This window comes from Nanorana parkeri, unplaced genomic scaffold (assembly GCF_000935625.1).
Source record: "Nanorana parkeri isolate BGI_ZX_2015 unplaced genomic scaffold, ASM93562v1 scaffold1062, whole genome shotgun sequence".
In the NCBI taxonomy this organism is placed as follows: domain Eukaryota; kingdom Metazoa; phylum Chordata; class Amphibia; order Anura; family Dicroglossidae; genus Nanorana; species Nanorana parkeri.
The window spans coordinates 580,571-595,067 of NW_017307330.1; the positions used below are offsets into that span (position 1 = coordinate 580,571).

Consider the following 14,497-nt stretch of genomic DNA (forward strand, 5'->3'; position numbering starts at 1 on the left):
CTCCGCCAGTGTATAGACTATGGATTTTCCAGAATATCCAATAAAGTGTACAGTGAACGTGGCTTGCAAGATTTTGATAAGTATCTCACTGGATTGGGGGACAGGCGAGTATAAGAATGGGTGGGGGAGCTGAGGAACCTACAGAACATGTGTAACTGAACTGATGGTGCAGTTACATTTTAAAATGCAGTGCTAGGCAAAATATTTTTTTTTAGTTTTGGATAGAGTGGGCAAGGGCTGGACCCTATGTCACGTTTTTTGTGTCTCCTTTGGGAAGATTCACCTCTATTTGTACTGGTGACCATTGTCATGTAGAAATATGAGGGTAAATTTAAAACTTTCCCCAGAAAAAAAGGTAAAACAAAATCTGCCAGAGAGGACATCTGTTCCAAGGTCAACTGACTAAGAGGGGAATTCCCCTCTCTTTGGATGATTTCCTCTAGCTTTCTAGTGTGCCTCTGGCATAGGGAGTGAATGAAAATGTCCTTAATGGTACACAGGCAGCAAAAAATAAACTGGTGGGATTCTAACCATCCCCTACTCTATCCAAAACTAAAACATTTTTGGCTATACATACGCTCTAAGTAAAAACTATTCTATGACACCCCACAACTAAAAACCACTATATACGAGTGGTTATATATATATATAAATATATAAAAAATAGAGAGGTATAGACAGGCCCTAGTTAAAGCCCCGATCTTTATCCCACTGAAATGTTGAACGATTTAAAATTTCAGTTCAAGAAAATCCACAAACATCTTGCAACTGAAGGAAATTTGACTAGAGAAGTAATCAAAATGTCTCTGCTGATGTCAGGGACTGATGGGCAGCTGTGAAAAACACCTTAAAGAAGTAATTTTATATTAAAGGGGCAATACAAGTTTCTGAGGACAATGTTGTACTTACTTTTTCCATAGTACACCATTACATCTATTGATATTTTTGTTTAATAAAATGATCAAAAAACGGCCAGTTTTACTTGTGTTTATTTTTCAAGTATATCACTTTTATCTGTAGGCACTGTTTGAATGAAGATCGAATGTTTGCCTATTCCAATAAGTTGGAAAAAGTCAACAATTTCAACTGCCTGTACTTGCGTATGGTTTTTTGGCTTTAATGTGAAACCATGTTCTTTAAAAATTTTGGCGTAAAGGTGCTGTTAAAAGAGCCAAGACTGCGAGATACCTGCTGTTACCTTCATTAACCCAAATAGCTTCTTCAGTGCTCCTCCTGGCTTCTTCTGACTTTATGACGAAGCCAGGCCAACTGCCATTCCAGTGCCCAGTCAGGCTGACAGTGGCCAGTAAAGGCACTCTCACTGGAGAAGCAGATGGTAGACCTTAACCATCAAATCAAGAAAAGTCAGGTCCCCAGTAACAAAGTAAAACTAAATCAGTGAAGGACACAGTAGAGGCTTTTCTAACCATTAAAGATAATACCAGGTACCTTGTAGTGTCTGCTCTTAGGCAGGGAATTTAGTTCTCTCCTTGGACTGTGATGTATACACGAATTAGCTGCAGCCAGGCATTGTATCATTATTCCTTGTGCTTTTAGTACATTATATTTGTGTATTATTCAAAAATGTATGCAAGATTAAAATGTCCATATGATCCACATACCTACGGAGTAATAAAACTACAAAGAGATTTCAACAATCCTTAATGCTAAACCAAATGTATATAGCACATTCTTTTTTTTAAAAAGAGGTTGCATAGTGTTCTTGGAACCTAGAAGCTCGATTTGCAAAAGCTGGCAGTCTTTAGAAAAGGATTAATGCAGTCATGAGGTAGCGAGCTTATTATGGTTATAGCAGCTTAAAAACGTCAGAACGCTGCAAATGACCATGACTGAAAAAGCCAACAGCAGCCCACAAATTACATTCAGCATGTAGATGACAGAGAGGGAAAAAAATCATTCAGAGTGCTGTCTCAGCTAAGCCTTTCACTTTTCCTACACATCATATATGTGTGCCTAATTTCCATTGCAATTAATTGGGGGAACAGTAAGATCGGCTCCCTTCAAATAATCAGTTCTCTTTTCCCCAGTCTGTTTGGCAGACATCCTCCATAATGATGAAAACCACAATGCGCTCAGAGACTTTGTGATTTCCTTCTCTGCTCTTTTAATTCCACATTTTCAGCAGATGAAAAAGAATATGACAATGAACAATCAGTCCACAGACCGGTAGACTGCCTCTCAATTAGGTTAGCAATAATCTAACTGTGATGGTCTACTGGAGGAAAAAGCTCTGAAATGGAAACTTTTTTTTTTTTAACCATAGAGTTTTTATTGTTTTCGAACGTCAAAGGGTACAATACGGTACTATACAATACGAGGTGCTCAGATATTAATCACAGACCGAGGAGTTATCATTAGGAGTGTAATTTAGCAATCAAATTTCAGATAATGAGTCTATATATGTTCTAAAAATATTTTTTTTTTTTTAAAAGGAGGAACTATAGTGTGCATCACGCGGAAACAAGTCGCAGGTGGTGATGGATAATTATGCACAAGTATAACAAGGCACCGTGCTTCCGGGAGTGAGTGTATGGTATATAGATCATTCAATTGAACAAACGGGTACCGGTGGGTACCTCCATATGTGGAGGCGGAATGACCAAAGTATGGAGCATACATGTAGCAAAGCCCACCTGGGCGATCTTAGGTGTGGGCCTCAGAGGTAGTCCATTAAATGTGTTAGGTCCGTTGGACAGTGACAGGGAAACTCATTTTAGGCAGTCAACCTTTTCTCTTTTTTCTGTGATCATCTATTCCACACCTATCACCTAATCAAAGCTGCAGTTATTTCGTGGGGCAAAGCCTTATCTGAAGCAAACATCATTGAGGTGCCTAAAACAAGCCCCACCAAGTGCCTATTACCTGTCTCGCACACAAAAAGGCATCCACTGTGCACCTCCCTTATCCTGGTTTCTTTTCTTTTTTTTAGTAAAGAAGAAGAAGGTCAGCAATGGCAGTATTTCTCTTGTGAAAGATGTAATTTCAGAAGGTAAGCTCCCACCAGATCATCATAGCCTATTACACCCGTATTGCTCAGTAAGGAACTCTCACCAGACAGGGTGGGTATATACATGGAGCTCATCATAGTCAAGACTTGGCTCCAACATTGACCCCAAAAAAAGTGAAACTAGGATCAGAGGGGTCTTCGGGTGATGCTTTTCTGACTAACAAAGGAAATGGGAGGCACTTTGTGTTATGTTCTTTTAAGTGGGGGTTTCATCTTTTAAATATTTAAAATATCTCTTAAGTTTGCATTAAGGAAAAATTAATTCTTACAAATATTTTTCTTTTGGTTAGGTAAATATGAAGTATTTCATATAAGCATTCTGCATTTTCATATGTAACCAGAATATTAACCCCCTCATGACGGGAGACGTACACTGTACGTCCTGCCACGAAGTGCCTATATGACTGGCCACGTACACTGTACGTGACGAGTTATTTAAGGCTCTGTAATGCCGGTAACCGCTGATTCTCATCGGTTACCAGTCATTAATGAATGCCTCAGTATTGAGACATTCATTAATCAAATAGTTAAGCTTCTGTAAATGCTTCTTTCTTTCATTAATGAAAGAATGAAGCCGTTACATACAAATACGGGATCGCTAAATAGCAATCCCATATTTGACTGCTGAAAATAGCAGAGAGGTAGCTGAGTGACTCACCTCTCTGCTATTCCTTAGACAGCTCGATAGCCCGATGTTTGATACATTTCAGGCAAAGAGATACAAAGTATCTCTTTGCTTGAAATGTATCACTTCTGATTGTCTGAGCACAATCAAAGACCTTTAGTGAGATCTGAATCTGACATGCTGTCAGGATCACTCTCTATGGTTATTATTAGCTGTTCCTAAGTTTGGAGCAGCCTAATAATAGCCAAAAATTAAAAAAGTTAATTTATCGAGCAGTCATAGTGACTGCTTGATATAAACTGACACCAAAAAAAAATAAAAAAAGTGTTTTTTTTTACAAAGTGTAAAAAAATAAAGTGTAAAACAAAATTAGGAAAATAAAATTATAATAATTTTATATAATATAATTATATAATAATATTTTAATTCTAAAAATAAATAATCAAAACTTGTGACAAAGGTGTTTTCTTCTAGTCTTTTTCTTCATGTTTGATATAATTATATAGCCCTATCTGTGCTTTAAAAAACAATATATAATATGTGTGGGTACATTTAGAAAGAAAGTATATTACAGCCGTGTAAGAATCACACAGCAAAAATTTAAAAAGTGTGTCAGTCATTTATGAACAGAAACTGAAAACTAGCTCAGTCATGAAGTGGTTAAACTGTGTACCCATTTATAAAATATATGATCTACCAAGAACTGCTAAAATAAATCAGATAATCCCAAATACGCAATTAAGCCCCTCTAACATTGTCACTGGGGTAGATGTAAAGACAGTTGAAAAACAAGGTACTTTTCATGGTTCAGGGTATATATATATAACGTTTTACCAATCACTGACATGGCAAAACAATAAAATGTACATTCCGAAAAAAAAAATTAATAAAATTGACCAGTTTTCAGTATGCATCATATTTCTAATCTAAATAAAGGGCATATACACCATTCAGCCAAAACATTATGACCACCCACCTAAAATTGAGTAGGTATCCCTTTTGCCGCCAAAACAGCTCTGACCCATGGAGGCATGGACCCTGCTAATCCTCTGAAGATATGCTGTAGTATCTGGCACCAAGACATCAGTAGCATAGCTTTTAGGTCCTGTAAGTTGTGAGGTGGGGCCTCAATGGATCGGATTTGTTTTTCCAGCACATCCCACAGATGCTCGATTGGATTCAGATCTGGAGAATTTGGAAACCAAGGCAACACCTTAAACTTGTCCTGTTCCTCAAACCATTCTTGCAGAGTGGCAGGGCGCATTATCCTGCTAAAAGAGGCCACAACCATCAGGGAATATCATTTCCATGAAGGGGTGTACTTGGTCAGAAACAATGTTTAGGTACACGTCAAAGTAACATCCACATGAATGGCAGGACCCAAAGTGTCCCAGTAGAACATTGCCCAAAGCATCACACTGCCTCTGTCAGCTTGCCTTCTTTCCATAGTGCATCCTGGTGCCGTTTCTTCCCCAGGTAAGCGGCACATGCACCTGCCCATCCACATGATGTAAAGGAAAATGTGATTCATAAGACCAGGCAAAAATCTTTTATTGCTGCATGGTCCAGTTCTGATGCTCACATAAGACCAGGCCACCTTCTTTTATTGCTGCATGGTCCAGTTCTGATACTCACATGCCCATTGTAGGTGCTTTTGGCAATGGACACAGGTCAGCATGGCCACCCTGATGGGTATGAGGCTACGCAGCCCCATACCCAACAAACTGCGATGCACTGCGTGTTCAGAAACCATTCTATTGAAACCAGTGTTGACTTTTTCAGCAATTTGAACTACAGTAGCTCTTCTATTGTATCAGACTTCACTCCCCATGTGCATTAAAGCCCATGGCCCTGTTGCTGGTTCACCGGTTCTGTCCTTGGACCTCTTTTGGTAGGTCCTGAACACTGCACACCAGAGACATACCACGAGAGCTGCAGTTTTGGAGTTACTCTGACACAGTTACCTGGCCATCACAATTTGGCCCCCGTTGAAGTCACTCAAATCATTACGCTTTCCCATTTTTTCTGCTAACAACACATCAACTTCATGGACAAAATGTTCGTTTGCTGACTAATATATCCCCCCCACTTCCAGGTGTCACTGTAACAAGATAATCAATGTTATTCACCTCTCAGTGGTCATAATGTTATGGCTGATCGCTGTATACGTCTTTCATATATTAGTAAGCCTGCGCAAGTGTAGCCATTTAACGTTAAATATTCATATTCTTGTATAAGCCCGATCAGCTCTAGTTAAGTGACTGATTTCTCTTCTTTTCTTTTACTTGCCATTTAGTTATTGATAAAAATAAACTATTATTAACACTTTTAATTTCTGAAAGCATTCTTACTTTACAGCATTACAGCACACCTGCCTAAAACTTTTTGCACAGTACTGTATAATATAATAAAATGATAAAATTAAAAACCATACATATAAACTCATCTTAAGTTTACCTCTTCAAGACATAATAGGTTATCCTTCATTTAGTCAACCCACTCATGCTGGCAAATGCTTCCAGGTGCTCACAAAGGCAGTAGGTATAAGAGAGTAAGGCACAGTGGTGATACTATTCCAAGAGTCCGAGATTGGATCATAACAGTCTAGGGTTTTACATCTTTGAGTCCCAAAGTATCCACCAACCACATAAAGCTTATTTCCTGATGCTAGAGCATGACAAGACATCCTTTTGGAGGTCATATCTCCAATTCTAGTCCACTGGTTTGTTTCACAATCAAAGCGATAGGCAGAGGCCGCTGTGAATTCTGTGTCCCCTCCCATAATGAAAATCTGGCTACCCAATACAGCAGCAGCAGTATACCGCCATGGTTGTGGACATTCTGCTTTTATATTCCAACGGTTCTCAAAAGGATCATAGCATTGCACTTTGGAGACACGGTCTCTATGTATACTTGTGCCTCCAAAGACAAACAGTTTTACCTTGGCGCTGACCACAGCTGCATTGCTAACACCATCTCTCAGTGGTGCCACCATTGTCCATTTATTTGACAGGGGGTCATATCTCTCCACTTGCTTCAAAGAAACTGAAGGTGATGCTGGGAAAATGCCAGCAACTGCTGTATGTCCTCCAACAACATAGAGACAATTTTGCAACTCTGCGGAGCCATGTCCAAACCTTGCTATAAGCATTGGCGCTGCCTTTGCCCATTCTTCATGAACTGTGTCATACACCCAAACGTCTTTAGACACTCCATTTTCAGAGCCCCTCCCACCAGTGATGTAGACCTTACAACCAATGGAACAAGCACTAAATTCTTTTCTCGGACTTGGCAGGTCAGCTTTTGGAATAATTTCTTTAGCTTTGTGGTCAACCTGATAAATTTTATCACACATAAAGGTCTGTCCACCCAGAATCAGCAGGGTGTGTCCTGCTTTCCTAGGTTTAGCACACAGGCTAGTCACTATGCCATCATTCTGCAGTATCTTTCTCTTGCAATGAACAGCTTCCTCCATAATCAATTTACTTCTCTCATCAGCCATTACTAAATTCTCACAAGCAATGGCCTCCTTCAGAGAATCTGAGGTAAGCAAAGCCAGCCTAATGTTTTTTAGCAATTCAGGAAAACCGTCTTTTCTCTTGTTCAAGTCGTACTTAACCCACTGTAGTATAGCATTAAAAACCACCTGCTCATCTTCAATTTCAAGTTCATCACTAGATACCAAGTCAAGCAAAATGTCTTTTGACAGGTTATTAAAGTCTTCTGTTCTGTGCACAGTTTCAAAATTCACCAAACACATTAGCAAAGACAGTTCATACAGTCGTCGGCATTGATGGGCATCAGATAGCATCAGCATTCCCAAGCAATTTGAGGGATACAGATTTTTTTCCAAGAACTCGGCTGCTGCATCTCGTACATCATGAAACTGAAGCATGTCTCCTGCCTCCAGCAGGGACTCTGCATTTTCTTCATTAATTATGATTTTAGATGAATAGGCAAAGTCAAGCAAAAGTTCCAATACTTCGGGATGAATACTGTCATGGAAATTCACAGTGTTATCAAGGGTTTCCCTCAATCCATTACTAAACATGGCCTCAAAGTACTGGCTGCAGGCTGCCAACACTACACGATGACATGGAAAAGAGCGGTCTCCTGCCCACAGGGTGACATCAGTGAAAAGCTGCTGTTTCCGCATGACATTAAGATGGCTTAGGACGCAGTCTGGATGAGCAAGCTTGTGATATAAGGAAATATTCATAGACCCAGTACTGGTCCGGGATTTCCTATTTTCATGCACACTGACAGACATGATGGCATCTAAAGCTGAGAGATGGAAAAAAAAAAAATTGCAAGCAGGACATTAATAGTGCTACCTTTAAACACTTCCATATAAAACTATTTATGATGGATAAGATTGTTTTGTTTTTTTAAACAAAAAATGAAATATGCATGTACCTTATATTAATTATGGATGCACCGATACCGGTATTTTGGTACCGAGTACGAGTACCGATAATTTTTTTCCGGTACTCGCCGATACCAATCACCGAGTAACAGAAGTCCCATTCAGGAAGCCAGGTGGCGTGTAATGACTCGCCACCTGGCTTCCTGATTGGCCGGGAAGCAGGGCAGCGTGTAAAGAGTCGCCACCCGGCTTCTCGATTAACAAAAAAGTCCCCTCTTACCTTAGTATGTGCAGCCTGTCATCCCTCGGGGCTTCTCCAGCGAGGGAGCATGAAGCCAGCTTCCCGGCCAATCAGAAAACAGGGCGCCGCGCCATTAGACGGCGCCCGACTTCCTGATTGGACGGCTCGGACTGGGTACCGGACGAAGGCCGCATTCTCGCTGGAGAGGCCCCGGGGGATGACAGGCTGCACATACTAAGGTAAGGTAACCTTACTTCACGAGGCCAGCTTCCACTCAATCGCCAAACCGGGCAGCGTGTAATGACGCGCTGCCCGGCTTCCTGATACCGGAAGTACTCGTGCTAGGCATCGGAGCATTTGGGCGAGTACAAGTACTTGCCCAAATACTCGGAATCGGCACCGATATCGATACTAGTATCGGTATCGGTGCATCCCTAATATGAATTATTGCCCTATCATGGCATATGGACTTATAGGTATACATATGGCTGCCACCACCAGGAAGTGAATGCATTCAATGAAAGTTTAATGTACAATACAGAGGAATAACCCTAGGCATCTATGATTACTAGGGTGACTGCGGCCTTCTATACCCTGGGATAGCATATAAAACCCCTAGAAGCAATCTAAGTTAGGTGTGTTCCATAAAATTAAAAAAGGTTTTCCCCAAGTGTAAATTACTCATTTACCAGTCAGCTATACATAAAGTGTAAGGCCCCATTCACACAGACTTTAATGGCCAGCAACAGATTCCTGCAGCAAAAATTACCGGTAGTTTTAGAAAGCTTCAGTCGAGAAAGTCTTTACAAAGCAATGACAGGCTTACTGGAGCTGCAGCGGTGTGCGGTTATACACATGTATCCGCATAGCCAGTGGTCACCTCCGGCTAGGGACAGATGTCCGGCAATAGATGCAGACAGAAGTTTACAGATATGAAGTGTGCATTCACTATATTTTAACAGTTCACATAAACTGGCACATAAACTGGCCCTGAGTTACATAGTGAGAATTTAGCAGCACATTAACATAAGCCAATACACAGTTTTGATATTCTTATGGAAACTACTTCATCTGACCACATTCCACACAAGATTATAGTTCATTTCTATTCCCATTAAGTTTTTGTTAAAATTAAGTACCGGGCAAAACTCTCGTTCCTATTACATAATTGCTGCTTTTTTTTTTTTTTATCTGGTTTTAACTAGCAAATAAAATTCAATCTAGAAATCTGCACAAAATCGACTTGATCATATTGTATCTTTGTGGTAAATTAACAATTTATGGGATACTGTTGTACTCAAAAGATTTTGAGGATTACAGTTTAGGGGAAATAACAGGGTACGGATAAAAGAACTGGGGAAAATTAATTCCTAATTAATCCTTATAAGCGAATAACTTATGTTATATGTGCCCAAACATGTCAGGACTACTAAAGCGAAAAAAAAAAAAAGAAGATATTGCATACCCAACACAAACTCAAAAAAAAATGTTTAAGGCCTATGGAGGGACAGAGGCTGTGGTCTTAAATTTGTTAAAAATATGTATTACATTTCCAAAATGAAGCTGCAGCATGGAGTTTACCTTGTGAATCCTTGCTAAACATGAAGCTTTCCATACTAATGTTTCCAAGCTAGGAACCAGGATTTGTACCTGAATTGCCCCCAAACACTAATAGGCTTATTAAATAGAATGCAAAAAAGCAATGATTATAATTAACGTGCAGAACCATGGAGCAACAATTTGCTAAATGAAATGGAGATACAGAAAATCAATTGACTGCTATAGTTACCTCCTAATTGGTCTTTGCATGCTTCATAAAATATTCCCAACCTAAAACCTTAGTTTGAGGTTATACTTACAAACAGATTCTCATAAAAAAAACAAAAAACACACACTTCAATCACTCAATTACTTTTAACACTTTTGAAGCAAAGAAAATAATGCTCTTCTTGAAATGTACCAATCATGGTGAATTTGTGACCACCAAGAACTGCTTTGTATTGGCTCCAAGAATGTATATTTCACAAGAGTTTCGAAATGAAGATCTCTGATTTATGGAGCGTTACAGTGGTTGTGGTTTGGAAAATTTTGCTATAAAAAAGGTATTTTCACACTTTCTTATGTAACACTTGAATAGAAGTTTTTTCCTGTGAATCCTGGGTGGTAGGGTAATCTATACAGTCATTCCAGGCCAAGCATTTGAGTACAGTAACACGTGTAGACTTTGCAAACAATAGCATATGTGACACTAACATATTGCAAATCATTGCAGATATCAATTTAAGTTATACCTGCCAAGCATACAGTGCAAATGCAGCCATTCTGTTAGCTGTCCTTGCATTTAGCCTATCAATTAATTGTAGTAATATTACTACGTTGTGTGAGGCCTCAATTACATTAAAGCAATGCATTCCATATAATACTGGTTATCTCATAGGAGGGAAACCAATATGATTATTATTATACAGAATTTATATAGCGCAGTGCTTTACAATATAAAGAAGACATATAAAGAAGACATTACAATCACAATTCAATTCAAGACAAGATGGTAAGGAGGGCCCTGCCCCTGAGGGCTTATAGTCTAAAAGGGAGGGACAAGTGATACATGAGGAGGTAGTTGTGTGGGGATGAATTGTGTGAGAACGTGATAGTTGAGTGGTTAGTTTGAGGTGGGATATAATTGTGGAAGACATCTGAATGCAAGACCAGAATTCGGAAAAAAATCCCCAGCTGAGTCTCACAAAGATGTTTATCTCCAGACAGCCCTATTCTAACTACTGTCTGAATGTGCCCAGTAGAACCCCATAGACTTCTATAGGACCAGGAGACCCCTAACCCTTTAAGGCAGTCATAAAAATCAATACTAACAAGTAGAGGTGCACCAAAATTGAAATTTCAAAACCAAAATAAAAAAAATATGTCAGACCGAAAATGTTTTGTATTTTCATTTTTTTAACATATTTTATTTATTAATTTTTTAGTAAATATTTTTCTTTTAACCCCTTCATGACTGAGGCCCTTTTTTCAATTTAGATTTATGTACAAACACTCACTGATCGCTGAGTGTTTGCATTGGCTCTCCTTTCGGACAGCTGTCACAGGAGGCTGAGCGAGCAGTGAGGTGAAGAGAGCTCAGCCTCCTGCGACAGCCCTGGCTATCTCCGCCCACACACCGCTCTCCCGTTCTGTGACAGGAGGCTGAGCGGTGTGGTAGGAGAGACGCTGGCCGCTCACAGCCCTCTCATCCAGCAGTGCTTGGCCGGCAGTCACAGTTTCTCTCCTCCCCGCTGGGACACAGAGCAGCGCCCAGCGGGCAGGAAAGAAATCATGGATGCTTTGCTGTATCGGCAGGAAAATGACACTTTCAGCATTTAGCCAAAAGTGCCATTTTCGTCCGATATGTTTTAGCGGCCGATATATCGGTGCATCCCTACTAACAAGTGATAATTCCAGTTTTGAACATCCTTTACAACTATCGGACCATTTCCCTTTCCAAAAGCACCATCAGTGGTCAGGAGTACTTATTGTATAGAGATTTTCCAATCGGTTGAATAGAGAGAAAAGCTCAGGACAAATTGCACATTTTACCAGCTAAAGCTTGCCATACACCTATAGATTATCTGCAGATTTTTTATGGTCAGGTGGAAAAAGTACAACAGATTCCTCCATCTATGCTTTGTGGATGGAGGAATCTTCCACTGAGCCAAGCTTCAGTTACTTACTAGTTGGCCCCGCTGGCTCTCAAAATACCTGAACAATGGCTGATTCCAATCAGATTGTTCAGGTATTTTGAGAGCCAGCGGGGCCAACTAGCAAGATACTGAAGATTCCTCCATCCACACAGTTTAGCGTAGATGGAGGAATCTGTTTTCTGTCTCCACTTTTTCCATCTGACCCTAAAAAATCTGCAGATAATCTATAGGTGTATGGCCAGCTTAGGTATCGCTGTGGGGCCTTGATGGAGCTCCTCCCCTTTAAAGAAAGAAAGTGTCTACATCATGTGATTAGATGGACAGATATCTACCCAGTAATGATGGAGAGGACCAACTGTATATGATGTGTAGTGATAAAAGATCGAAGCATCACCTAATCCTGTGAGAAGGTCAGAAGGACTAATGAAGATCTCCAGGAATTTGAAAAGATAACCTTTGCAGTGGGGCTACCCACAAACTGCAAGGTTTAACTGCTAATTTTTCTCTAGGGGTGATAACAAAGAAGAAATACTCACCCCATCCTAGGTCCTGCAGCAGTGACTGCTCACCTCACTCCCCCTCACGTCTAATACACTGAAATAGACATGATGATGTCACAGATCCTTAGACCGGGGAGAAGAGGCTACAAGGACCGCTCTAGCAGCAAGGCGGGACCGAGGAGTTAACCCTCCCTTGCAGTGCAGGGGTAGCTACAAAGTGAGAAATAACTTTCTCTACAAAGAGAAATAACCCTGTGCTCAGCAATGTTTCATACCATCTAAGAGTTAAACAAGAGATCTCTACATACTGACATGATATCATCTGTCATGCGGTTTCTCTGGGAAATATTACCTAAACCAGCATGGTACTTTCATTACCACAATAGTATTTGTTTAGTGAGATCATCGAATATAGAAATATAACTTAAAGGAAAATGCTTAGAAATTGTGCTTACTCGGTGCAAAAGACAATGGAGTGAGTCACTGTAATTCATAGAGAGATCAATGCGGTATCCCCAGTCTAATGATATGTGCCTAAATTACACGACCACTTCAATGCGCTCATGTCAGACACATGCTCAATCTCTTGCAATTAAGTTAAAAAGCTCGAACCTGCAAATAACGTCCACTGATGGTTCTCTGGGTTGTCTGTTAAAAGCACAAGTTGCCCTAATACAGTACTGATTAAATAGTAGGCTCAAGTCAAAAAACACAACAACACAAGACTAAGAAAGCACTCAGCAGAAAATAGATGTAGATACAAACAACCTTATAGATGTCTAAGGGCATGAGCCTGCTGGAAGAAGGTGTCATATGTTTCTGTGCGTGTCAGCACAAAAAAAAAAAAAACCCTTACCTTAATGTAATATATAAAGGTGGCTGCCTGCAGCACTTTGCAACAGAAGTTTGTTTCACAATAGGCAATCTGCTATTTACATGTATCTAAACAAAAGAACAGAAATTTAATATATTTTGTAAAGCACTGCGCAAACTGTCGGTGATATATAAATCCTGAATAGTAATAATAATGCAGCTTACCACAGTCCTTAAATGTGGCGGCGGCATTCATTTTCAATGATTTTACCAACAGGGTTATTCACAAAAGGGTGAAGAGTTTGAAGAAGGCAGGAGAAGTGAACAATCTAGGACAACATAGCTGAACTGGAGAGCTGAATTGGAGAATTTTTCAAAATCAGCTATGTTGTCCTAGATAGTTCACTTCTCCAAACTCTCCACCCTTTCGTGAATAACCCTTTACGTTTCCCAAATACAAGGCGGAAAATACTTTGCATATGAAAGTTACAGTCTCAATAAAGGCTTTTACAAGTACCGTATTTTTCCGTGTATAAGACGCTACTTTTTCATAAAAATGTTTACCTAAAAATAGGAGGTGCATCTTATACACGGGGGCCGCGGTTTCAAAAGTGCTGATACCACTGCAAACTAGCCTCACGAGTGAAACATCGGATTGCAGACACAAGTAAAAACAGTTCTCCTCCAATCATAAATCTTTTGTACCTGACGTCAACTGTTGCTGGGGAGATCGTGTAGACAGTGCCCAGAGCGGTAATGTCGGAGCATTCTGTGACCATAAAAATGTCAGAAAATGAAAAACAACCTGTAAAGCGACTGGCTTACTCTGCAAAATTTAGACTGGATGTCATCACTTATGCAAAAGAGCATGGAAATAGAGCTGCAGAGAGACAATTTAGACCTCCTCTCACTGAGTGTATGATCAGACAGTGGAGAAAACAGGAAGAGCAACTCCTTAAGATGCCCAAAAAGAAGAAGGCCTTGAGAGGAAAACCAGCAAAATGGCCAAACTTGGAGCAGAGGCTTAAGACTTGGATTTCTTGCCAGAAACCAGTGATGCAACAGAGGCTGAATAAAGTGATTGGCTCACAGGTAAGCGTGATGCATAATATAATTTAAAATATTGATTTCTGAATTTTGGGTAGGAAAAGTTGGGGGCGTCTTATACATGGGGGCGTCTTATAGACGGAAAAATACGGTAAATGGTGTGTGGCTCATTTTGGTGCATA

The 14,497-nt window shown here is 40.0% G+C and overlaps 1 protein-coding gene across 1 annotated transcript in view; it reads right to left on the reverse strand.

The window, feature by feature from the left end:
- KLHL25 (kelch like family member 25) overlaps positions 1-7,938 on the reverse strand; it is an 11,004-nt gene extending 3,066 nt beyond the window's left edge. Inside the window, exon 1 of the mRNA XM_018567559.1 lies at positions 6,111-7,938. Within this exon, the coding sequence (XP_018423061.1) occupies positions 6,154-7,923 (1,770 nt within the window). The 5' untranslated portion in view covers positions 7,924-7,938 and the 3' untranslated portion in view covers positions 6,111-6,153. The remainder of the gene's footprint in view (positions 1-6,110) is intronic.
- Positions 7,939-14,497: the final 6,559 nt, after the last annotated feature.